Source organism: Leptodactylus fuscus, chromosome 6 (assembly GCF_031893055.1).
Source record: "Leptodactylus fuscus isolate aLepFus1 chromosome 6, aLepFus1.hap2, whole genome shotgun sequence".
Lineage (NCBI taxonomy): Eukaryota > Metazoa > Chordata > Amphibia > Anura > Leptodactylidae > Leptodactylus > Leptodactylus fuscus.
In genome coordinates this window covers 69,643,111-69,668,492 of record NC_134270.1, presented here as the reverse complement: position 1 = coordinate 69,668,492, position 25,382 = coordinate 69,643,111, and the positions used below count along the sequence as shown (strand labels likewise).

The following is a 25,382-nucleotide window of genomic DNA, read 5'->3' as shown; positions in this document are numbered from 1 at the left end:
ACCATGATAGGACTTAAGGGTTAAACAAATGTACACATATACATATTACACATTACATTTTACCAAAAAATGGAAAAAAAAATATACTCACATTTGTGAAGTAGAAAGTTGATGATCTGATCGCAGCAGCAGACTTCTCTCTGTCCCCTCACAGTACGATGTGAGCGATGACTCACTGCTGGGAGGGGGAGGGGGAATTCCGGGCAGAGAGTTCTACATAGGATGGTAGCAATAGCTACTGAAGCTGCTGCCCCGGAGTCTTCAGTTCTCCCTGGCAGGAGGCCCCTCGGTGTAAGTGTCTGGGCCCTGGGAAACTGCCGGCAGCCGGCCATCTTTAACCATTACAGTGCTGCTGGCAGCCGGGGCCCCGAGCTTACAGATCCGGCCCCTGCCACTATCAAGTGCTCAGTTTGCCAGTGCAAATGCATTGGTTCAGGGGCCCGACCCGGCCACTGAAAATCCCGATCGGGCCCCTGACCAATGCTTCTGCATTGGGGAAATGAGCAGTACGGTAATAGTCAAGGCTGGGGCCCACCGGGGGATCCCCCGGCTCCCCGGCGGGCCAGTCCGACCCTGAATGATACTTAACTGGATGTGATGTATTGGAACAGGTCAGAATGTCCATCTTTGATCATATTGATCATATTGAATAGCCATATGTCACAAGCTTCTGTTTATACCGTCTTTCACAACTGGAACAGTATGGGTCCAGCTGAAGAGATTTTAATAAATAACAAGTTCCATTCAGGTTCACACCACCAATGAAACAGGGCGCTTATCGGGACACTCCCCAAGTCAAGTCCACCTGGCAACCTGCACCACCAATGCATAGCCAGACATAGGATAGTGAGAATACAATTCACAGCACTCCAGCCCTATACTTATTGATGTCATCAGCATCCATTCATATATTGCAAACGTCAGCAGACTGACGTTTATATACAACCTTAGGGTGCATGCACACTACGTAACGCCGGGCGTGTATGAGAGCCGTACACGCCGGCATTACGGCAGACTGCCGAACACTTCCCATTCACTTCAATGGGAGCGCTCGTAACAGCGGCGTTTACGAGCGCTCCCATTGAAGTGAATGGGAAGTGTTCGGCAGCCCTGCTGTAATGCCGGCGTGTACGGCTCTCATACACGCCCGGCGTTACGTAGTGTGCATGCACCCTTAAGAGGGTTCATATACTCTCTTATGGACGATTGTTCTGTTCCACATCTAACAAACATCTGAAACGAGTCTGACGAAGGCCAGTTAGGCCAAAAACGTTTATTTTCACCGAGCATTGTAAACCTTTTGTGAATAAACAACAAAAGAATACTTATCGGTTCTCAGTGGGATCCTTTATGCTAAGTTCCATTCAGGTGATATGCTAGGATAATTTTTGTATCAATTTTCTCAGGTTGTCTATTTTTTGGTATCAACCACAAATCCTGTTTTGCTCCACTTTTGCACCAAACTATGTATTCTGCTTTGTACTGGAATGGGAAGGTCCAGAAAGTGACCAGCATGTGTTTGTTCGCATGAGCCAGTTGATGTTGGGGAAGTTACAACAGGACGTGTATTGGTATCTATAGTCCCAGGAAGATGGGCTGGATAGTGGCATGGCCAACCATGGAGGGAGTGGGCTTTGTGTAAAATTAAGTCCCAAAGCAACAGTTTGTAGGCATTCTGTAGCAGAAAGGGGCATTCTTGGTCAGGGTTGGAAACGGCTAACCTTTCCTGGGATTTTGTCGGCAAAGATGACACTGGATGTTGCAAATCATTTCTGTGCTCCTTAGGGCTTCCACTGATGGACACATTTAATCATTGTAAGGATTGGGGTGTAAATCAGACCCTGAATAATTTACAAGCTTTTACCCCACATACAATAACAGTTAACTGTGATATATAGGACAATGCTGGGATACATTATTGCTAAGCCCAGAGGAGAGTATTGACTCACATTAGCAATATTTTATTTGCATAAAATAATAACAATTAAACCCGGCCCCCATGCAGAATCCCCCAAATACTAGGTGCTACTTATAATTCTAGTATGTGAGGTTTTTAGGCCCCACTCACACACCAGGCCCTTGGTGCTCCACTTTCTGAGCACCTGTCAGAATTATTATGTCACCCGTTAAAAAGATTACCTGATCTCTGCTCGCTCTTATCCATTTTGGGGAACATCAATGCTTATTTTTGCTAAGAGAGGGGTGATTTTTTTTAAATTCAACCAAACAGAGCTCAGACCATCATCCTGATAATTAGTTATTGATAAGTACATTCATATGATGGCCTCCTGCAATGTATACGTGATATAGTGTACACAGATGTGACAAACAATATATACACAGCAGAGCACTGCATTCATCAGGGATAGCTTCCTCTACCCATCATGGGAGATAACATTTACAAAGCATTGCTGCACCCAGGTGGCTGCTGTTCCCTGCAGAGTCATTTCATAACATCCTGATTGCACTTGTTCTTCTGACTGCATTACACCCATTAAACACAAGGGGGCATACTCACACAATAACAAGCCACTTGATCTGCTTGGCCAGGCCGAGTAAGGTGAACAGACAGATAATGAGATCCAAGAGAAGCAGCAGTATGTAAGCCAACCACCTGCAGATACACAGAGGAAAGGAAAATGCACAATTGAAATACTTGTGACAGCATGGGACCGATGCAGGCGTGTGCCTGTAATCAGATTTATTGCATGCAGCCTGCATGGTTTAGAATCAGGTCTTATGTATTATAAATATCATAAATTCAATGTCAGTGTTGCATAAAATATTTCACATTAACATCAAATTTTGACCGCAATAATTTATTTAATAATAATCAAAGCTGTTGTTGGAGGAGGCGATCTGGCTATATGTGATATACATAAGCTTCAAAAGATTTGTCTCATATGTAATATTTTGCAAAGCGGGGGCGTAATTACTGGTGTAGCAGCGGTATCAGCTGCCACAGGTCCCAGGACATTAGGGGCCCAGCGACAGCCACTACATCTGTGTTTTTTTTTTTTTACTAGACGGTTACGGGCTGGAGTTACTCCAGATGGTAACAGGCCCTATTTACTTACCGATCCTGGCAGGGGCCGGGATCGGTAAGTGATGCCGCAGGCTCCACAAACACTATTATTATACTCAGGGGTCTTTTCAGACCACCAAATATAATGATTGGAGGCCCAGGAGAGGTAAGGGAACATAAAAAACACTGTCACTTACCTCTCCTGGTTCCAGGCAGACCTCGGGCCTACTTGTGTGACGTCCCTGATGTCACATGACCAAGGCCTGCGTCCTGCGTCATGTGACGTCCCGGACATCATTGAGGATGGACAACACCACTGATGAGTGCAGCGGAGCCAGGGAGAGGTAAGTAACAGTGTTTTTTATGTTGGTATCCCCCCCTCGGTTTCCGATTATTATACTCTGGGGTCTGAAAAGTGAAGTGTGGGTTACAACTCTTGCAAAAGCAGGAAGAAGACAGAACTCCATATGAATATTATCTTTAGTAAGATTCCAAACCAGGATCCTTGTACTACAAGGCAACAGTGCTCATCGCTAACTTTCTCAACGATGGAGATAAAGTTGTGAATGCATGGAGAGTTTTTTAAGAATTTTATAAAATTCCCATTGAACAACACTACAGTCAGCTTCTGCACTGTGAGAAATGGCTGAAACTATGGAACAAAAGATTGTATAGTTTAAGCTCACGTTTAGCGTTTACAGTAGGTGCAATAAGTATTGAGCACGTCACCAATTTTCAAAGTTAATATATTTCTATAGCTGCTATAGACATGGAATTTTCACCAGATGTCGGAACATCCTATCCAATTCACACAGGCAAAGAAATCAAACCATAGATGTCCAGAAATTATGTGTAATAATGAGAAAAGACACAGGGAAAAATATTGAACACATCATACAAAAAGCGAAGGAGAGTCCTGACACCAATTAAATAGAAACAGCCACTTGGTGACAAATAATATCAGCTGGTTCACATGATGGCCTATACAAAGGTGTCTCATCACTAGGATGTCACACAAGAAACATCTCGTAATGGGTAAAACCAGTGAGCTGTCTCTAATTCTTCACAACCTTATTGTTGCAGAACACACTGATGGCATTGGTTACAGAGGAATTTCTAAACTACTGGGGCCATAATCTGTAAGTGGAAAGAAAATCATTACACCATAAACCGGCCACGACCAAGTGCTCCCCACAAGATCTCAGACATTGGAGTGAAAAGAATTACCAGAAGAGTTGTCCAAGAGCCAAGGACCAGCTGTGGAGAGCTACAGAAAGACCTGCAAACAACAGGTACAGAATACCATAAGTAATGCGCTCAACCTCCATGGCCTGTATACACACTCACCACGCAAGACTCCATTGCTGAACAAAAAGCATGCTCAAGTGCAAAGTTTAAAGTTTGCTCAACAACATTTACACAAGCCTGTGAAATACTGGGAGAATAGTCTGGTCAGATGAGACCAAAATTGAACTCCTTGGATGTCGTAATACACACCATGATTGTAGGCCAAAAGACACTGCATATCACCCTAAAAACACCATACGGACAGTGCACTTTGCAGGTGGAAACATCATGATGTGGGGCTTATTTTCAGCATAAGGCACTGGCAAATTTCAAATAATGGAATGAAGGATGAATGGGACAATGGACAGAGACTTTCTTGATAAAAATCTGCTGCCAACTAACAGGATGATGAGGATGAAACAAAGGTGGACATTTCAGCAAGACACTGGTCCCAAACACACAGCCAAGGAAACTCTCAATTGGTTTCAGAGAAAAAAAATGAAGCTGCTAGAACAGCCCAAACAAACATGACCTGAATCCAATTGAAAATCTATGGAAGGAACTAAAATTCAGAGTTCATAGAAGGAGCACACAGAACCTTTAAAGGGGCTCTATCAGCATAATTATGATAATAGAGCCCCACACATGCGGATGCACAGTGCGACGTCAGCTTCAGGCACGCCTACTTCTTCTGTCTTCTTGTAGTGACGCCCTCTGGTTCCATGTCTTCTTCCGTCGTCTTGTCTTCAAATCCCCGCACCTGCGTAGTAGCGCTTCTCTCCGGAGCGCTACTGCGCAGACTCACTCGCAAACTGCCATTAAGTAAAATGGCGAGTGAGCCTGAGCGGTAGCGCTCCGGAGAGAAGCGCTACTATGCAGGCGCGGGATTTGAAGACAAGAAGACGGAAGAAGACACTGAACCAGAGGGCATCACTACAAGAAGACAGAAGAGGTAGGTGTAAGCTGACGTTGCACCGTGCATCCCCAAAAATGGAACCGGGGTTTAATATAACATTTACGGTGCCTGAATAGCTTTTTTAAAGGCTATTCACGCATATGTGGGGCTCTATTAGCATAATTTTGCTGATAAAGCCCCTTTAAGAATGGGACACAAAATCACACCTAAGCAATGCATGCAACTAGTGTCTCCATACAGGAGGAATCTTGGAGCTGTCACCACCAGCAAAGGCTTATGTGTGAAGTATGAAATACATTTCAGAGACTGTGTTCAATATTTTTTACCTGTGCCAATCTCATTATTACATATGACTTATGGATATCCATGGTCTGATTTCTTTGCCTGTTTGGATTGGATGGGTTGTTACCGACATCTGATGAGAATTTCATGTCAATAGCACCTTTAGAAGCATATGTACTTAGAAAATTGGTGACGTGTTCAATACTTAGTTCACCAGCTGTATGTATATGTATGAAACTAAATCCATTAATGAAAGGAACATTAAACCTAAAAAATATACAAAAAATAGATTTGCTCTTATTGTGTGTCAGTCTGAAGTATTTTCTGAATGATCCTGACAAAACCAATCTTGTAGAAATCCTGTAGCAAACACAGATTACTACAGGATTACTACTGGGGGCTATAAATGTGAAGAGGGTTTAGTGATTTTTTTGTCTTTCTGCAGACGGCCCAAAAAGGAGAATGTTCTTCCTCCAGCCAGTTATCTTGCAGCCAGACAGATAAGGAGATAGTAGGAGTAGGAGATACATGGCTGAGCTCCTGAGACACTAAGAGATTTCTGTATGTATTTCTAGGTTTTAACTGTAATATGAGACAAAACTGAATAGGTTCAAGGGAAAGAAGAAAATGAAGGGAAGGGGACATTTTTTCGTCCATTTTGGGCTTAGTATTTCCTTGAAATAAGTTGCCTCCTTGAAGCCATTTTCCACAAGTAGAAAGAAAGAACAAGTATATTTTTCCACTAAAAAGGCAGGAATGTGACCTAATATTTTCCTTAAAAAGCCCAGTATTTTTTTTTAATTCAAAGGCACAATTGTAATATGAAAAAGTCAGATCATGCTAATTTTCCTAATGTGCCTAGAGCACACGTTCACCTTTGAGCATCACTTTACAGTTTATAAATATACTGTAGACACAATTTACATAATTATGACTTATATAATACATTACATTACTTATCTTGTACTGACCTTGACTTCCACTCTGTATTATACCCCAGAGCTGCATTCACAATTCTGCTGGTTATGAGCAGAAAATATCAACATTTATACTGAACTTGTAAATTACTAAAGCAAACTCTATGCAGACACTGAGTCAGCCTGAGATGTCTGTCTATAATTGAGAATGCAGGTCTGAGATATAATACAATACATCAAGAAACATACAGGATGCATATTTATCACAGATAATAATAATAATAATTAGAGATGAGCGAACACTAAAATGTCCGAGGTTCGAAATCCGATTCGAACAGCCGCACACTGTTCCACTGTTCGAACGGATTTCAAACCCCATTATAGTCTATGGGGGGAAATGCGACGGTCGGGCTGGATTCTCCTTGAAGTCTTCTCCCGGCGCAGTGTCCCCGCGTCTTCTTCCGGCTGGAATTCACTCTGCCTAGGCATCGGGGCCTAGGCAGAGCCGACTGCGCATGCGTGGTCATACGCGTACATGCGCAGTCGGCTCTGCCCAGCCCGACGCCTGAGCAGAGCTGACTGCGCATGCGAGGGCATGCCCGCACATGCGCAGTTGGCTCTGCCTAGGCCGGATGCCTAGGCAGAGTGAATTCCAGCCGGAAGACGCCGCAGGGACGCTGCACGGAGAAGACTTCTAAAGGTAAGAGAAGAACCAGCGTTGATTGGCACAATGTATAGCATTCTGCCAATCAACGCTGGTTCTGCATCGAACCTTAAACTTCGTACAGCTAGTAGTGTTCGATCGAGTACGACTATTTCAAATACCGTTGTATTCGATCGAACACCTACTCGATCGAACACTACTCACTCATCTCTAATAATAATATGACAAAAATGATAAAATCTTATAGGACAGGAAAAGGACATAATATAGGTAAAAAAGGAAAACACTTAGGCCGGGTTCACACAGTGTTTTTTGGACTGGAATTTGACACGAGGCCGCCTCAGATTCTGGTCCAAAAAACGGCTAGCCACGACTGGATGCCAGGACAGAGCTTTCCGCTCTGGAATAGGCCCAAATGAATGGGCCTAGTTGGGAGGGAGGTGTCACAAGGCGAATCCACCCGAAGAAAGAGCATGTCGCTTCTTTTTTGCGTGAGCGGGAACAAACCGCTGGCGGAAAAAGGAAATGACCGGTTCCCATTAATTTCAATGGGAGGCATTTTTTTGGTCCGGAATCTGAGGCGGCCTCTGCGTCAAAATCCAAACCAAAAAACCCAGTCTGAACCCGGCCTTAAAATGTTCCTCCATACTGGAGGATGCAGTAAAACATCATTCTAGTAAAACAAATTTTACCTCATGGATGTCTATGAGCTAAAACAAAATCTTGAGGAAATCTGATCAGGGTATTAGTACTTCATGCACTAATTTTTTATCCACATGATTTATGCAGACACCACACGGAAAACACACGGACCCCATTAATAGTCTATAGGGTCCATGTGCTTTCATTGCTCACTGCTTTTTAATGCATTTGGTATTCTGTTTAGGGGATCCCCAAGCGGACTTTCTGAGCAGTACAATATAGCTGTATACGTAGCATCATATTTTGGAAATAAAACCACCCTTAGGTTTCGTCACACTGCAGAAAGTGAAGAGGAATTTGAAATAGTTTCCACGTCAGATTTCTCTTCATATTCTGGCCATGTGCATTCTTTTGCCAAAGGCAAAACCGAGACTTGGCCTTATACTGTGGCTTTGATTGCCTATTAGCCCCAGACAGAATGAGCTAGTCAGTGAGCCACACTCTGAATCAGCCATAGAATCCATGGTAAACTCGGGCAGAATGCTACTGACGCCTCATCTTGTTTTCAGATCACAACTGGCATTTGCAGCTGATTTTGAGAGGATTGGAAGCATACCCCTAAGGGACAGGCCTAATGCAGCAAACAATGTAACAGGGAAAAGGTGTGTCCTGACATCCTGATATCCTTACTGACTCAAGGTATTATGGAATAATATTAATAAGCTGCATGTGGTGCAAAAGTGCAAAAAAAGAATTCAGTGATAAGAAAGATAAAAAGCAAAATACCCATTACATCATTTTGCAAAATGGTGGCCATTCAAAGTCCAGGGTGGGAGCAACTTTAATCATGACACGTTTCACCAGCGGCTAATAGCAATGGCCTGAGAAATAGAGCTATATTGTAACAGTGAATGAATGAATGAATGAATGAATGAATGAATGAATGAGAAATCTAAATCACATCAATAGTTGGTGTGACCACCCATTGGAGGAGGAGTCCTGGAAGTGATGATATGGCCTCCTCAAAGCTCTGACCTCATCATCATCATCAAGTTCATCTAGAATTACAAGCCAGGGACAGAAGGATTTGAGCAAGCCTACATCCACGGAACATCTGTGCTTAGTTCTCCAAGATGTTTGGAACAACCTCCCTATTGAGTTCACTCAAAAACTGTGTGCAGGTGTACCAGAAGAAATGGTGCTGTTTTAAAGGTAAAGGGTGGACACCCTATATATTGAGGTGATTTATTTTGACAAAAATAAACTATTAAGGGGGCATTCACACTTGCAACCGTGTATGCCCTGTGTCATTCTGCTGGGTTTTCGTCCTCAGCCCCAGCGAAATTGGACAGGGGATGACTTCCCGGAGGTGAGCTTTAAAACACATTCATTTTATTGGGTTATTAAAGATAATCGCCAATGTCCGCCTGCAGCCTCTCCTCAAAGAAACCAGCTTTGTGTCCAGTCAAAAGAAACGGCTTCCCCACGGAGAGGCTACAGAATAATTTTTACATTGTTATACAAAATCACTAAGTATTCATGTTATTATTCTTAGTGATTGAGTGTATATAATAAATTGGTGTTCTATATCTTTGTAGGCGTACTATATTGATAATACCGGCTATACCGCAGAACAAGATAAGTGATTTAATGCATTTCCTCATCCTTATATGTTGATAATTCTATATGTAGATAGACCATGTGGCAATAGTTTAGTGACTGGTGATGGAGAAGTGCCTGTTGTATAATCCATTGTTGCCAACTTTCTGTAAAGTTATCCTGTTCAGCTCAAAAACTCTCACCTATAATCTTCAATGAAATTTACTTGATCTGCCACAACATTCGGATTCAGGTCAACTCCCTTCCAGAAGGACATCTCTGCCAAGTGCTGAGCCACGGATTCCACTTCTCTCCTGGTATTCCGAACAATAACCAAAAAATCTGTACGTCTAGAAAAAATCTCTTCCAGCTGAGTTAGGTCACTTTTCACTACGGAGTTGAGAAGTTGCACTGTGTCTGAGATCTGTGGGAACAGAGAGGGACACTTATTGAAAATGAAGATGAATGTCTTATATCAACATTCACATTTCAAGCCTTGAAGAGTTAAGGGTGAAAACTCATTTCCCCACAAATCTTATTTTCCTATGTTTGGACGTTTCCATGGTTCATAGCTTCTTATCTGTATAAACAAATATTACTTTTGTGGGGTTTATTTATTTCTATAGATTTCTGTAAAGATCAGGTCACATCACTTTAGAGGCCTTAAATGGGTTGTCCCATCTCAAAGGTTCTATCTATACTGGTAGCTTATGTAAACTGAAGACTTTTCCTAAATATATTGCTTTAGAAATGCTGCTTTGTTTACCTGCTCTGTGAACTTATTCCTCTCATTGTTTACACAGCGTTACCATAACCACGACCTGTGTGATATGATAAGTGACGAAACTCACTGCTATCAATGATATCTACAGCTCTGCTGGCATGACAATCGGTTCAGCTAATTGCACTTTGCTGATAAAGCCTTGTCTGTTATCTCTCTGTGTAAACACACAGATAACACTGAGTCCCTTCTCTACAAGTATGTGCATATTATCTGATCTGCTAAAGTACTGTGATACTTGAGTGTTCAAGAAGTGGGAGGGGGAATATAGGAAGTGAGAAGAAGTGAGACATCAGGTAAACTGCTGAAACACTGAGATGGGAAAAACCCTTTAAAGGGTTGATCCGGTCCTGGTGAGCAGTGGGTGGCCACATGACCATATTCTCACATTTGCTGCATACACTATATTTTGTTAAGATAAATTGATGATGTATACACCTCTGGTCCAGTTAATGGAGGGGGTCCTAAGTGGGGGATCATCTTCTATGTCCATACCTGCTAATAGGGCATGTGGACAGTTACTGTCTTTGTGAGACAACTCTTTTAAATAGGAAGCAAGCCAATGGAAAGAAGCTAAGAGATAACATACTAAAATTTTCATATCACAAGATTCTAGTTCTTTATGATTATAGTACATACAGACATAGCTTTTTTTTCATAGACAAGAGTGTAGCCTGTGGCCAGTGTCAGTGTTTTGTCTTCCAAAAAGCCGGTCCAGAGTTTGAACCTGGTACAAGAAAGGCTAATACAGTTATATAGTATATAATATAGTTATATAGAGCTGTATTCCAAATACTGTTAAAGTGAGGAGATGGCTCTCCATTAAAGAATATTGCAGTGTCCTGTATAGTTTCTACTACCATATGGTGTAAGAGAAACTACTTACGAAACATAAATTCAGGGCAGGGTGCAGTAGTGGGCCAGTTGGGACACGGGGGCACCTGGATACCCAGACAGGACCAAACATAAGATACACATAGAAACATTGGATACACAAAACATTACCTGAATTTTGGGTAACCCTCGGGGCTATATTAAGCATAATTTTATTTATTCTTGCTGTACCTACAGCTTTCTTGTGCCCAGTATTATACCTCATATGTGCCTATGTGGTTGGAATTACGCAAAAACTGAAATTGTCTCCTAAAATTCTGTAAATTCTTCAAAACTGATTTATACCAGGAAGAGTTAAAGACCCTGAACAGCTTGCAGTATGATAATCCCTTGTCCAGTGTTAACCTCATACTTCCTATAAGTATGGCTAAACAGTAAGGGCTGCAAGAATGTGATATAATGATTTCAATGTTGGGTTGACAATATTACAGTATGCTTTCCCCCAAAATAACATACGGTATATACCTTATAATCTGTAACACCTCTACTGAATTGGTCTGCACGTGGGTATCTATAAGGGGTCTATAAGGAGCAATATCAACAGGGTGATGGTGCTTGAGGGGCCTAAAAACTGTAAACGATATTACAAGCAAATGGTTGTTGGTTGGATGTCCTTTTATGTTAGAAAGGTCCCCTCTCTAACAGTTGAAAAGTATCTCGCTATTGGGACCTCCAGCAACCAGCCGGTAATTGCGGGGAAACCTGACACCAAGTGTTTAGCACCACCACAGGACTAAATAAAGCATTACACTGTGTCCAGGGACCGAACTAATGCCGATTCTCACCTGGAAGGGTTTCATTCACTTTTCTTAATCCATACCTATGACAGGGAAGCAGTAAAGTGATCCCTTTGCACATCCAATATTGCCTTAGAATCACTTTTTAGCATTGGGTTCTGGAGTCTGCAGGATAGACCTTTCAGACACTGCACAGTCTCAACTTTCACGATAAAACTGGGTGGAATTGACATACAGTTCTCAGCTGGAATTGTACTTTAAGCCCAGAATGATAAATTATGGCTGTATGTCACAGTCCTGAAACACCTAAAGGGACTAGGGCTACTGATGTCCATGTCAATACTACAGAAAGCAAACCCTCATCCTCCCCCTGCAAATACTCTTTGCCAAGCATAGCAAAGCAGTTTTTGCCAGAGGCTTATGATACACAATAAGCCAACACAGTTCTGCATGAATGACTTGCTGTTTTAATGTATTGTGACAACTAACCCCCTTGGGATAACATAGGAGGCAGGAGCTCTGCAGCAGAGGAGGCCACTTTCAACATTTGCTGTAGAGTATAAGGGCTACAGGATCTATGAGTTAAAGTGGATAAAGTTGACACTAAGGAGAATCAAGGAAAGGATGGAATCATCGGATTAAAAAGCTAGAGATAGCAAACATATTGGGATTGGGAAACATATTGGGATTACCAAAAATTCTGCACTCATGGAATAAGTCTGTTGTGTATTTTAAGTAGCAAAGGACTTATCTTGTGGGTTACTACTCTCCGCAAAGCAATCTATTTGTGTCTTTATGAGAGACATGTCTACCTCAGCGCTGAACTTTTGGTGTCATAGTAAGGGTTTATATTTCTTTTCTGCAGTTTGGGAGTATGCTGTCCCTATCTCTCGGTGGTCTTCAATACTGGACTTTATTGACATGCACTTTAGTTTGTAAGGGGTGCCATCAGATCACAGAATGCAATATTTGACTTTATTTTCTTTCACAACAATGGCACAAAAGCTTGTAGGTTACCTACATTTGAATATGTCCATAAGTTTGACTATTGTAGGTCCAAGGAGGTGGTACAGTACTCTTGAAGTTTTGAGTGGTTTTCTACCGGTCCTCTATAGGTTGGGTTGTACCCAAAGTGGTTGTTGGCTTTTTTCTATACTACATTACCCCTGTACAGTTTCCAGTAGGCGACCCCTGCCATAGTAAATTGTAGTGTGATTGCACCCGCCACTTTGTCTACATTTGCCCAACCACCCTCAAGTTCCTGTTAGCAAAAGGATATCATGACTCTCCTCTAATTCTCCTCTGACCTCCCTCCCAGCGATACAGAGCAGTCTCTCAGTTCCCCATCTGAGAATGCCCTGAGTTTGTCACATTGCATCAACCTGGATAACACTCATGAGTCATATGAGAAGGGTCTTGTCCTCAGAATTCACCAAAATTTAGACCTTATGGTTTGAAAATCTCACAATAGTGGGTAATCCACTGTGATCAGCATTTGAGCGTCATGGACCTCAGGTGCCTAGTACAAACCATTGTTTAGGTTAGAGAATTGTAAGCAGGAGTGTGTGTTCCTTTTACTTTTGCATTGTTCTTCTAGAAAACAGGAAACATTTAAAATATGAAAAGTAGGTCTGGAGTAGGATAGAAACATGAATAGGATGTCTTAGTTAGAGATGAGCGAACACTAAAATGTTCGAGGTTCGAAATTCGATTCGAACAGCCGCTCACTGTTCGAGTGTTCGAATGGGTTTCGAACCCCATTATAGTCTATGGGGAACATAAACTCGTTAAGGGGGAAACCCAAATTCGTGTCTGGAGGGTCACCAAGTCCACTATGACACCCCAGGAAATGATACCAACACCCTGGAATGACACTGGGACAGCAGGGGAAGCATGTCTGGGGGCATAAAAGTCACTTTATTTCATGGAAATCCCTGTCAGTTTGCGATTTTCGCAAGCTAACTTTTCCCCATAGAAATGCATTGGCCAGTGCTGATTGGCCAGAGTACGGAACTCGACCAATCAGCGCTGGCTCTGCTGGAGGAGGCGGAGTCTAAGATAGCTCCACACCAGTCTCCATTCAGGTCCAACCTTAGACTCCGCCTCCTCCGGCAGAGCCAGCGCTGATTGGCCGAAGGCTGGCCAATGCATTCCTATGCGAATGCAGACTTAGCAGTGCTGAGTCAGTTTTGCTCAACTACACATCTGATGCACACTCGGCACTGCTACATCAGATGTAGCAATCTGATGTAGCAGAGCCGAGGGTGCACTAGAACCCCTGTGCAAACTCAGTTCACGCTAATAGAATGCATTGGCCAGCGCTGATTGGCCAATGCATTCTATTAGCCCGATGAAGTAGAGCTGAATGTGTGTGCTAAGCACACACATTCAGCACTGCTTCATCAAGCCAATACAATGCATTAGCCAGTGCTGATTGGCCAGAGTACGGAATTCGGCCAATCAGCGCTGGCCAATGCATTCTATTAGCCCGATGAAGTAGAGCTGAATGTGTGTGCTAAGCACACACATTCAGCACTGCTTCATCAAGCCAATACAATGCATTAGCCAGTGCTGATTGGCCAGAGTACGGAATTCGGCCAATCAGCGCTGGCTCTGCTGGAGGAGGCGGAGTCTAAGATCGCTCCACACCAGTCTCCATTCAGGTCCGACCTTAGACTCCGCCTCCTCCGGCAGAGCCAGCGCTGATTGGCCGAAGGCTGGCCAATGCATTCCTATGCGAATGCAGACTTAGCAGTGCTGAGTCAGTTTTGCTCAACTACACATCTGATGCACACTCGGCACTGCTACATCAGATGTAGCAATCTGATGTAGCAGAGCCGAGGGTGCACTAGAACCCCTGTGCAAACTCAGTTCACGCTAATAGAATGCATTGGCCAGCGCTGATTGGCCAATGCATTCTATTAGCCCGATGAAGTAGAGCTGAATGTGTGTGCTAAGCACACACATTCAGCACTGCTTCATCAAGCCAATACAATGCATTAGCCAGTGCTGATTGGCCAGAGTACGGAATTCGGCCAATCAGCGCTGGCCAATGCATTCTATTAGCCCGATGAAGTAGAGCTGAATGTGTGTGCTAAGCACACACATTCAGCACTGCTTCATCAAGCTAATACAATGCATTAGCCAGTGCTGATTGGCCAGAGTACGGAATTCGGCCAATCAGCGCTGGCTCTGCTGGAGGAGGCGGAGTCTAAGGTCGGACCTGAATGGAGACTGGTGTGGAGCGATCTTAGACTCCGCCTCCTCCAGCAGAGCCAGCGCTGATTGGCCGAATTCCGTACTCTGGCCAATCAGCACTGGCTAATGCATTGTATTGGCGTGATGAAGCAGTGCTGAATGTGTGTGCTTAGCACACACATTCAGCTCTACTTCATCGGGCTAATAGAATGCATTGGCCAGCGCTGATTGGCCGAATTCCGTACTCTGGCCAATCAGTGCTGGCCAATGCATTCTATTAGCTTGATGAAGCAGAGTGTGCACAAGGGTTCAAGCGCACCCTCGGCTCTGATGTAGCAGAGCCGAGGCTGCACAAGGGTTCAAGCGCACCCTCGGCTCTGATGTAGGAGAGCCGAGGGTGCACTTGAACCCTTGTGCAGCCTCGGCTCTGCTACATCAGAGCCGAGGGTGCGCTTGAACCCTTGTGCACACTCTGCTTCATCAAGCTAATAGAATGCATTGGCCAGCGCTGATTGGCCAATGTATTCTATTAGCCTGATGAAGTAGAGCTGAATGTGTGTGCTAAGCACACACATTCAGCTCTACTTCATCGGGCTAATAGAATGCATTGGCCAGCGCTGATTGGCCAGAGTACGGAACTCGACCAATCAGCGCTGGCTCTGCTGGAGGAGGCGGAGTCTAAGATCGCTCCACACCAGTCTCCATTCAGGTCCGACCTTAGACTCCGCCTCCTCCAGCAGAGCCAGCGCTGATTGGCCGAATTCCGTACTCTGGCCAATCAGCACTGGCTAATGCATTGTATTGGCGTGATGAAGCAGTGCTGAATGTGTGTGCTTAGCACACACATTCAGCTCTACTTCATCGGGCTAATAGAATGCATTGGCCAATCAGCGCTGGCCAATGCATTCTATTAGCGTGAACTGAGTTTGCACAGGGGTTCTAGTGCACCCTCGGCTCTGCTACATCAGATTGCTACATCTGATGTAGCAGTGCCGAGTGTGCATCAGATGTGTAGTTGAGCAAAACTGACTCAGCACTGCTAAGTCTCTGCATTCGCATAGGAATGCATTGGCCAGCCTTCGGCCAATCAGCGCTGGCTCTGCCGGAGGAGGCGGAGTCTAAGGTCGGACCTGAATGGAGACTGGTGTGGAGCGATCTTAGACTCCGCCTCCTCCAGCAGAGCCAGCGCTGATTGGTCGAGTTCCGTACTCTGGCCAATCAGCGCTGGCCAATGCATTCTATTAGCCCGATGAAGTAGAGCTGAATGTGTGTGCTTAGCACACACATTCAGCTCTACTTCATCAGGCTAATAGAATACATTGGCCAATCAGCGCTGGCCAATGCATTCTATTAGCTTGATGAAGCAGAGTGTGCACAAGGGTTCAAGCGCACCCTCGGCTCTGATGTAGCAGAGCTGAGGGTGCACAAGGGTTCAAGTGCACCCTCGGCTCTCCTACATCAGAGCCGAGGGTGCGCTTGAACCCTTGTGCAGCCTCGGCTCTGCTACATCAGAGCCGAGGGTGCGCTTGAACCCTTGTGCACACTCTGCTTCATCAAGCTAATAGAATGCATTGGCCAGCACTGATTGGCCAGAGTACGGAATTCGGCCAATCAGCGCTGGCCAATGCATCCCTATGGGAAAAAGTTTATCTCACAAAAATCACAATTACACACCCGATAGAGCCCCAAAAAGTTATTTTTAATAACATTCCCCCCTAAATAAAGGTTATCCCTAGCTATCCCTGCCTGTACAGCTATCCCTGTCTCATAGTCACAAAGTTCACATTCTCATATGACCCGGATTTGAAATCCACTATTCGTCTAAAATGGAGGTCACCTGATTTCGGCAGCCAATGACTTTTTCCAATTTTTTTCAATGCCCCCAGTGTCGTAGTTCCTGTCCCACCTCCCCTGCGCTGTTATTGGTGCAAAAAAGGCGCCAGGGAAGGTGGGAGGGGAATCGAATTTTGGCGCACTTTACCACGTGGTGTTCGATTCGATTCGAACATGGCGAACACCCTGATATCCGATCGAACATGTGTTCGATAGAACACTGTTCGCTCATCTCTAGTCTTAGTCACTGTTGTCCCACTTGTTGACAATGACATGACTTTCTGGGAAGGCCATATGTGGTACTGGAAATGAAGCAGTTTATAAGTAGCACTCTGTTGATAATCTAGTATCCATGTTGTATGATATGTCATACAGTCATGGACCTTAGTGTTGTCATCCTTGAAATCTTTCTAGAAAATGAAATACTTTTCCAGAAAAGTTATTGACATTACACGTTTTGTTAAACACTCAGTTATTTCCTTTGTGTGTATTGGAACAGCACAAAAACAGAGGAAAAAAAAGCAAATTGGACATAATTTCACACAAAACTCCAAACATGGGACAGACAAAATTGTTGGCACCTTTTCAAAATTGTGGTAAATAACTTTGTCTCAAGCATGTGATGCTCATTCAAGCTCAATTCAAGTAACAGGTGTGGGCAATATAAAAATCACACCTGAAACCAGATAAAAAGGAGAGAAGTTGAATCCGTCTTTGCATTCTGTGACTGTGTGTGCCACACTAAGTGTGGAGGCCAGAAAGAGGACTCAAGAATGAAAATTGTGAAAAATTATCTTGTGGATAGATGAGAACAAGATAGAGCTTTTTGGTAAAGCACATTATTCTACTGTTTGCCAAAAATCGAATGAAATATGGTGGAGGTTCAAAGATGTTTTGGGGTTGTTTAGCTGCCTCTGTCACTGGGTGCCTTGACTGTGTGTAAGGCATCATGAAATCTGAAGATTACCAAAGGATTTTTGGTTGCAATGTAGGGCCCAGTGTCAGAAAGCTTGGTTTGTATCCTAAGTCCTACAGCAGGACATACTTAAAAAAGCACCCAGGAATGGATGGAAACAAAGCCCTGGAGAGTTCTGAAGTGGCCAACAATAGGTCCAGATCTAAATCTCAATGAACACCTTTGGAGAGATCTTAAAATTGCTGTTGGGAGGAGGTACCCTTCAAATATGAGAGACCTGGAGCAGTTTACAGAAGAAGAGTGGTCTAAAATTCCAGTTGAAAGGTGTAAGAAGCTTGTTGATGGTCATAGGAAACAATGGATTACTTTTTTCCAAAAGATGTGAAACCAAATATTAAGTTGAGGGTGTCACTAATTTTATTCAGCACAGTATTGCATGAAATTATATAATTTTTTGCTTTTTTTTCTCTGTTGTGTATAATAAAAACATGTGTAATTGCAATAATTTTATGGGAGAAATACTTCATGTTGTGGAAAAATTTCAGAGGTGCCAACAATTACAACCATGACTGTATGTATTTGTATGTCAAACTGAAATACACATAGAATAGCATTGGATGGTGCACTGTTTTATTTTAATATATCAAGTTAGTACGGTATGTTAAGTTAGTTACAGGCAATGTAGTAACAAGTTAACATGTAAATTCTTGTAAAGCTTCAGACATAATTTTGTAGATTCTCCAGTATTGTGAATCATATACTACGTGCCTGTAGTTCAGGGTGTCAGGGGAGGCAGCAAAAAATATTCCTACCTCATACCTCCCAAGTGTCACGCATTTGGCCGGAAAGTTCCACTTTCATACCCCTGTCCCGCCGTCCCGAGCAGCTCCCTGCATGTCCCGCTATGTCCCTTTAATGTTTTACTAAACAATCGTTCCTCCGATCAACAGATATAAGGCTCTGGTAATCGGAGGAACGCTTCAATATTGTAGAAGGACCTTTGTGTGACATCACACCGTCACGTGGCTAGGTGGGCGTGTCAGTGTCCCGTGCAGTGAAGAGATGAAGAGACATGTGTAAGGTACAGAGAAGGGGAGGCGGATGTGAGATGCAGGATGGAGAGAGTGTGAGTGTGTGTGTTTGTGTATCGTTATACTTGGGGCAGAGATGGAGAGGAGGACATGAAACTGGGGGCAGATGAAAGGTGATATGAAACTGGGGGAGAAATGGAGGTGGGGGAGATGAAACTGGGGGCAGAGATGAAGGAGGTGACATGGAATGGGGCAGATGAAGGGGGGCTCTTAAACTGGGGTGACATTAAACTGGGGACAACTGGAGGGGGCATTAAACTGTGGGAGTAGCTGGAGGGGAATCTGTCTGCCTCTAGTTGCCCCCAGTTTAATGTCTCCCTCCAGCTATACCCACGGTTTAATATCTGCTTCTAGCTTCCTGAGTTTAATGTCCCACGTCAGTTACTATTAATTTATTGCCCACCTCCAACTACCCCCACTGTTTAATGTCCACCTCCAGCTGCTCCAGTTTCACATTTAAACTGGGACACTAGGAGAGGGACTTAATACTGTGGGGCAGTTGGAAGGGAACATTATAATGTAGTGGCATATAATGTATGGGTGACTGTAGGAGGATTATACTGTGTGGGGGCACATGAAAAATGAATGAGAAGAATGAACATGAAAGTGGGCGGAGTTAAATTTGCAGCGGCACGCTATGCGCACCGCACATTTTGTCCCTCTTTCTGTTCTTCAAAAGTTGTGAGGTGTGCTACCTTAGACAAGGTAATAGATAAGTACAGGACTAGACCATAAATCTTTGACTCGGTGAAGAACTACCTAGCTATTATTCTGGATACATTACACATATACATTACACCGTGCCCCAAACTTGTGATAGACATACAACTACATGCAACTATTAAACACGTATCAAGTATTTTAACTGAGATCTTTAGAGAAAGTTGCAAGTAGGGAAGAGTAAATTATTTTCAGGAATAGAGCCGCCTTAAGAATGTTAGATGTTGAGGAATTAAAAGATCAAAATAAATCCAGCTTTGAAGTCTTTCTTGTTTTTTTTACTATGGAAGTTTTACCAAACACAATCCTGGGATTACCTAAATGGCAACCTAGGTCAACAGCTTGGCCTCAGATACAGGTTATAGAAAGGGATATTTAACCCATTTGTGGATATCAAATCCTTCATTTAAGGGTCTTCAAATATAGAAGCAATTTACAGGGAAATGCTAACACACTTCCTTTGAAGTTCTTCAATTTTTTTTCAAGTTCTAGAAATTTTTGTTGCATTTTCTGTCTTCGGCGTAGATCATGTTGCTATAATACCATCCATGTGTACCATTGAGTTAGCACCAATAAAATACACAGCAAGATCAAGTAGCAAGTAGAGTAATGCATATGATTCTACATGACTCTGTGGCCGATTATGAATCCTTGACATGCTGTTCACCAGTGGTTTTAGATGCATTGTGACCTTTCTGTATGTATGGCACAAAATGGCAGGATACGGAGTCCTTATCTGTAATTTGAGATGTACAAGGTACAGGTGTGTTGACATCTTTTATCTAATGTAAATGGCCAGCTCTAAAAACTAGGCTACTTTTAACCTTGTTCTTCCCTACTATAAAATCCTATAGGTGCACCTTGCCACCATAATAGGCAAAAAGCGAGTCAAGATCTCATTTATGTGATGTATGTCCTATATTGTCATAACTCACCAGCAAGTCAATGGAGGTCAATGTATGATTGGCATTCATGAGAGAGTAGGTCACTTGATATACACCATCATTTGTTTCGCTATTTCCATAGAAACCAATGCCAATCCCAGCACTGTGAAGAAAAGAAGAAAATGAAAAAGTTATAGAAGTGTTGTCGCTGTAAATCCCAAGATAACATTAACAAGGAATTAATTTACACTGCTTAAAAGTCCCAATTAACTTGTAACTTAAAAGGAATTTTTAAGTGGCTCATCCTGATATCTCTAAGGAGTTGGTATCTAGGTCTGCTTTGCCCAGAATACCTTCTATAGCCTAGAAAAACAAAAAAAATCTTCTTTTTATGTATAATCAATCTGTATATTTGATAACACATCACTATTTATGTATTTGCACTTATTACTCAAGTTATTCTGACTTTATACAGTACCGAAGGATCCTCCAATGGACCCAAGATGCAGCAAAATAATGAACTCCAAGGGCCACCGGTAGATAACCCAATTTGGAAGTGACTTTGGAGCCAATGAGATGTCACCAGTATCTGTTTCTTATGAATTGATTACATGTTGTTGACGTTGTGTCCAGTGTGCGCAAAGACAACAGAGACATTTATGATGCTATGAAAACTGGGCATGCATGTGTTCTGTATCCTTACAATAATTTGATTGGTGTACCCATTGAACCCTATAATATGACCAATCAATGCCATTAATTAAGACACTAGGTTAGGACTTCCAATTACAAAATATCCAGAAGTCCAGAACCATTTTTAATTTGGAGGACTATGAGGAACCAAAGAAAGAGGTAGATGTCAATAATTTTCTCTAGAGGCCCCAAGAAACTGCAGTTTGGCATCGATTAGAAATCTGTTAATTACAGCAATGTACCAATATGCCCACATATATCTTATAAGTGCAATACAGTCAAACAACTAAACATTGAAGGGGTATTCTGAGGCTAAGATATTTGTAGCTGCGTATAGCAGCCCTTTCACTGCCACCCAAGCACAGTGCTATACATTGTTTAGTATCTGTGCTTGGTATTGTAGTTTAGCCCCATTCATTGGAATGAGAGTGAGCTGCCCATAGATCACATAATGAATGAATTCGAAGCGAAAGTTGCACTCTTTGGAGTGCTGCTGCCAAATTAAACTGATCTGTAGAGGTCCCTGGTGCACCCCCACAATGAAATATTGATACCTTATTCTAATCACAAATTATCAATATCTAAATCCTGGAAAACTCCTTTAAGAGCTAAATATTAAATAGCTGTGTCTATTCTTCACTGATCCAACATTGCCCACAAAATATCTAATCTTCACTGCAGTATACCTGGAGTAATCAATCTAATTAACTGGAGAATACATATAGGTATAATATGTATATTACATTTTGTTTAGGCAGCGCAGAATTTATGCCTATGCAAACACAAAATGCAGATTGCTCTAATTTCATTTACAATGCAAATCAGATTTCAGGTCAAATCTAGGAGAATTATATTGCCACATGAATAACAAGCAAAAACTAGAAGCCCTTAGATATGGATGAGATATGAGAACACCGCATTGAAGGATGGCCAGCACTGAATAGTGACAGAACGTTAAATGAAAGGTGACCAGTCAGTGAATATACTCTGGTTCATATAGACTCAAGTGTTTTTATGTCTGGCAGAAACAGCTGGGCAGATGACATGAGGTGTTTTTTTTGGTTTTGTTTTTTTTAACTCTGGCACTGTGTAGTGGGTTAGTAATAAATTTACTCCACCCTACTCCATACTGTCATCCTTAGATCTACACTAGGCTAGTATAATACTAAACCATTCACTGGCACTTGCATTATTTAAAACCTGAACTGGCTAGCTTCCATTGACAGTGGGTTAATACCCTGTACCTAGCTCTATACTATTTATGTACCCAAGGTTGGGATTTAATCCCGATAAATGTTGCAGTGGGGCACAAAAGCTTCATGCTCCTTGCCCTGATGTTCACCATCCTATAGGCTATATTAAGCCTGTATCCTGTTAGATCGGGAATCTGTGATGTAGACTAAGCATTCCATGCAATGCCATCATCACTTCTGCCTGTGCCAGGTCAGGGACAAATCAAGCCATAGGTCTCTTCTAGTCTCTATCCTGAGCTGCCTGTGATTCCTTAGTGGTATATGTGCTACCTGCACTACCTGTTCCTCCATCTCCCCACAGCTGTTAGAATACATAGCGCTGTAAAGCTGAATTTACATAGAGGGGGGGGCTGTAAATTCAGCTTTACAGTGCTATGTATTTTAACAACTAACGCTATTCTTTTTCAGGTCCGATGGTTTGAGGGGGCGGGGCTTGAACTGGAGGGGTGTATTTTCAAGACACCAGCTCTTTTTTGATCGGTGGACTCTTCCCACACCCTTCCAGTTTGAAAAATGGGGACACCTGAATGTAATAAGGAAATTATATATAAAAAGACTGGTTTGCCTCTCTTTTGTTTAGCGCATGTAAGGCTTGAAAAGGAGCTATTATAGCATGAAATGGTTGTTGCCTAACCAAACCTTGTGCATCACTCTCTGCTGACTGTTTTACATAAAATGGAATAAAGGACTGTGTTTTATTCAAAAAGACACTTGGGGAGTCCTGTTTTTTCTTCTTTTTACTACTTATAAATCCTATGTTTCTTGGGATAGTAGAGCACCACCTTATGAATTTTCTGGCCTAAACTCTGTTTTTTTGATACATTTGTATTTTTTCAGTGATTTTTCAGTGCTAATTCAAGAGGTTTTCAGTGGTGTCACCTGCTTTACTTCTCGATAATACCTCTGGAAGTCATCAAACGATAGATATATATCAATGAGTGATATACAAAAGGGCTCCCCATTAGGTATCACTGTCTACAAACTTATAAATTATATAATAGATTTTTCCTGCATGGTGAATGCCGTAGTGGTGAAAAAACATCTTTTTTTTTTTTGCTGTTTCGCCTCTGATAAAAACTTGAACTAAAATTGATATAACTAAAAATACACCTGGCTTTGCATAGAGAGATGCCCTATGCATGCTTGCAGATGACAGAATATGGCGCCTTTAAGAAAAAAAAATTTTTTGCAAAGTTTTGCATTTCTGTTAAGGGGTTAAAATGTAAAAAAACCCAAAAAACTATATAAAATTGGTATCCCCAGAATCATACCGAAACACAGAATACAGGTGACTTGTCATTTTGGCTACACAGTGAATGTCGTAAAAAGCCTGCAAGAAAGTTGCACTTTTTTTCCAATGCTACCCCATTCTGATTTTTTTTCCAGCTTTCCAATACATTGTACAGAATGATAAATGGTACCATTATGAAGAACAATTTGTCCCACAAACATTAAGCCCTCATATGGGTCTGTGAACAGAAAAATGAGGGTCCATTCATACGGAGTAAACGCGCCCTCATTTTGGCAAAATACACATGTAAAAAATACACATGTAAAGGACTCCCATTGACTTCAATGACATTTTTTTATATGTGTAAAAAAACTTGTCAAAAAACACGTCAAAATACACGTGTAACATGTCATTAAAGTGAATGGGAGTCTTACTTTTACACATGTATTCTTTACACGTGTATTTTGCCAAAATGAGTGCGCGTTTACTTTGTGTGAATGGACCCTAAAAACGTTATTGGGTTTGGAAGGCAGGGAGTCAAAAACGAAAATTGAAAAATTCCACCAGCGGGAAAGGGTTAATGTTAACATAGTGAAATTCCACTTGAGGGCCACCTGGCAATGTGGCCTTGTAGGTGTTGCAAAACTACAACTCTCATAAGTTATTTATGTTATTAAATATTTTACCACAATTTTTGCTTCAAAATTTTTTATTATTAAATAAATTATAGTCATTCTTTGACCTTCTTTGAGTTAACCTGTTTTTTTTTTTTGTTTTTTTTTTTAAACATTTGCCTACATTCCCTTAATCTAACTATGTCTCCTGTTTCTTTTCGCAGACACACACTGCATAGAAATAAGATGACAATTGAGTTCTCTCACACATATACCTTCAATGATGTAACTGTAAATCACAGTTTTATATATCTGGTGCAATGTGTGAGGAACAGATGGTTGCAAGTCTCAATTTGGAAGGTTTGAAGGAAGACACCTCATTGTTACCATTAAACCAGAGAAAATAATCCTCTCTCACCTATGTTTCGGTCTGTAACTAGAGATGAGCGAACACCGTTCGATCGAATTGGTATTCGATCGAATATCAGGCAGTTCGAGGTATTCAATTACAATCGAATACCAGGCGACAAACGCAGTAAAAATTTGTATCCGAATCGATATCCGTATCGACTCACCTATTCAGGAAGGCCTACAACCTCCAATAACACTATCACCGCACCACCATCTGTACAGTCTCCCCCTCTCCTTCTGTCTCTACCCCCCCCTTCCCCCATAGATTGTAAGCCCTCGCGGGCAGGGCCCTCTACCCCACTGTGCCAGTCGGTCATTGTTAGTATTGTATCTACCTGTATATTCTGTGTATTGTATGTAACCCCCAAATGTAAAGCACCATGGAATTAATGGTACTATATAAATAAATAATAATAATCCCCTCCCACCTTCCCTGGCGCGTTTTTTGCACCAATAACTGCGCAGGGGAGGTGGGAAAGGAACTACGAAAACGTAGGCATTGAAATAAAATTGAAAAAACCCACTGGCTGCCGAAAACATGTGACCTCGGATTTATAAGAATAGTGGCCACCATCTTTGTTTCATTTTGCGGCTTGGAGACATAGGGACAGTTGTGCTGGACAGTCTATGGGGGGAAAATGCTCGTTTCAGGGGTAGGCAACGTTCGATCAAATTATACTTACCAAGTCCACGAGTGAGGGTCGGGCTGGATCCTCCGAGCAGTCTTCTCCTTGCAGCGTCCCCGCGGCGTCTTCGGCTCTTCATTCACTCTGCCAGGCATCAGGCCTGGGCAG

The 25,382-nt window shown here is 42.4% G+C and overlaps 1 protein-coding gene across 1 annotated transcript in view; it reads right to left on the bottom strand.

The window, feature by feature from the left end:
* The window catches only part of TTYH1 (tweety family member 1), a 151,284-nt gene that overhangs the window by 44,349 nt on the left and 81,553 nt on the right, over window positions 1–25,382 (bottom strand). The window contains exons 3-5 of the mRNA XM_075280197.1: window positions 20,438–20,549; window positions 9,536–9,756; window positions 2,519–2,614 (exon numbers count right to left, since the gene is read on the bottom strand). Of these exons, the coding sequence (XP_075136298.1) occupies window positions 2,519–2,614; window positions 9,536–9,756; window positions 20,438–20,549 (429 nt within the window). The remainder of the gene's footprint in view (window positions 1–2,518; window positions 2,615–9,535; window positions 9,757–20,437; window positions 20,550–25,382) is intronic.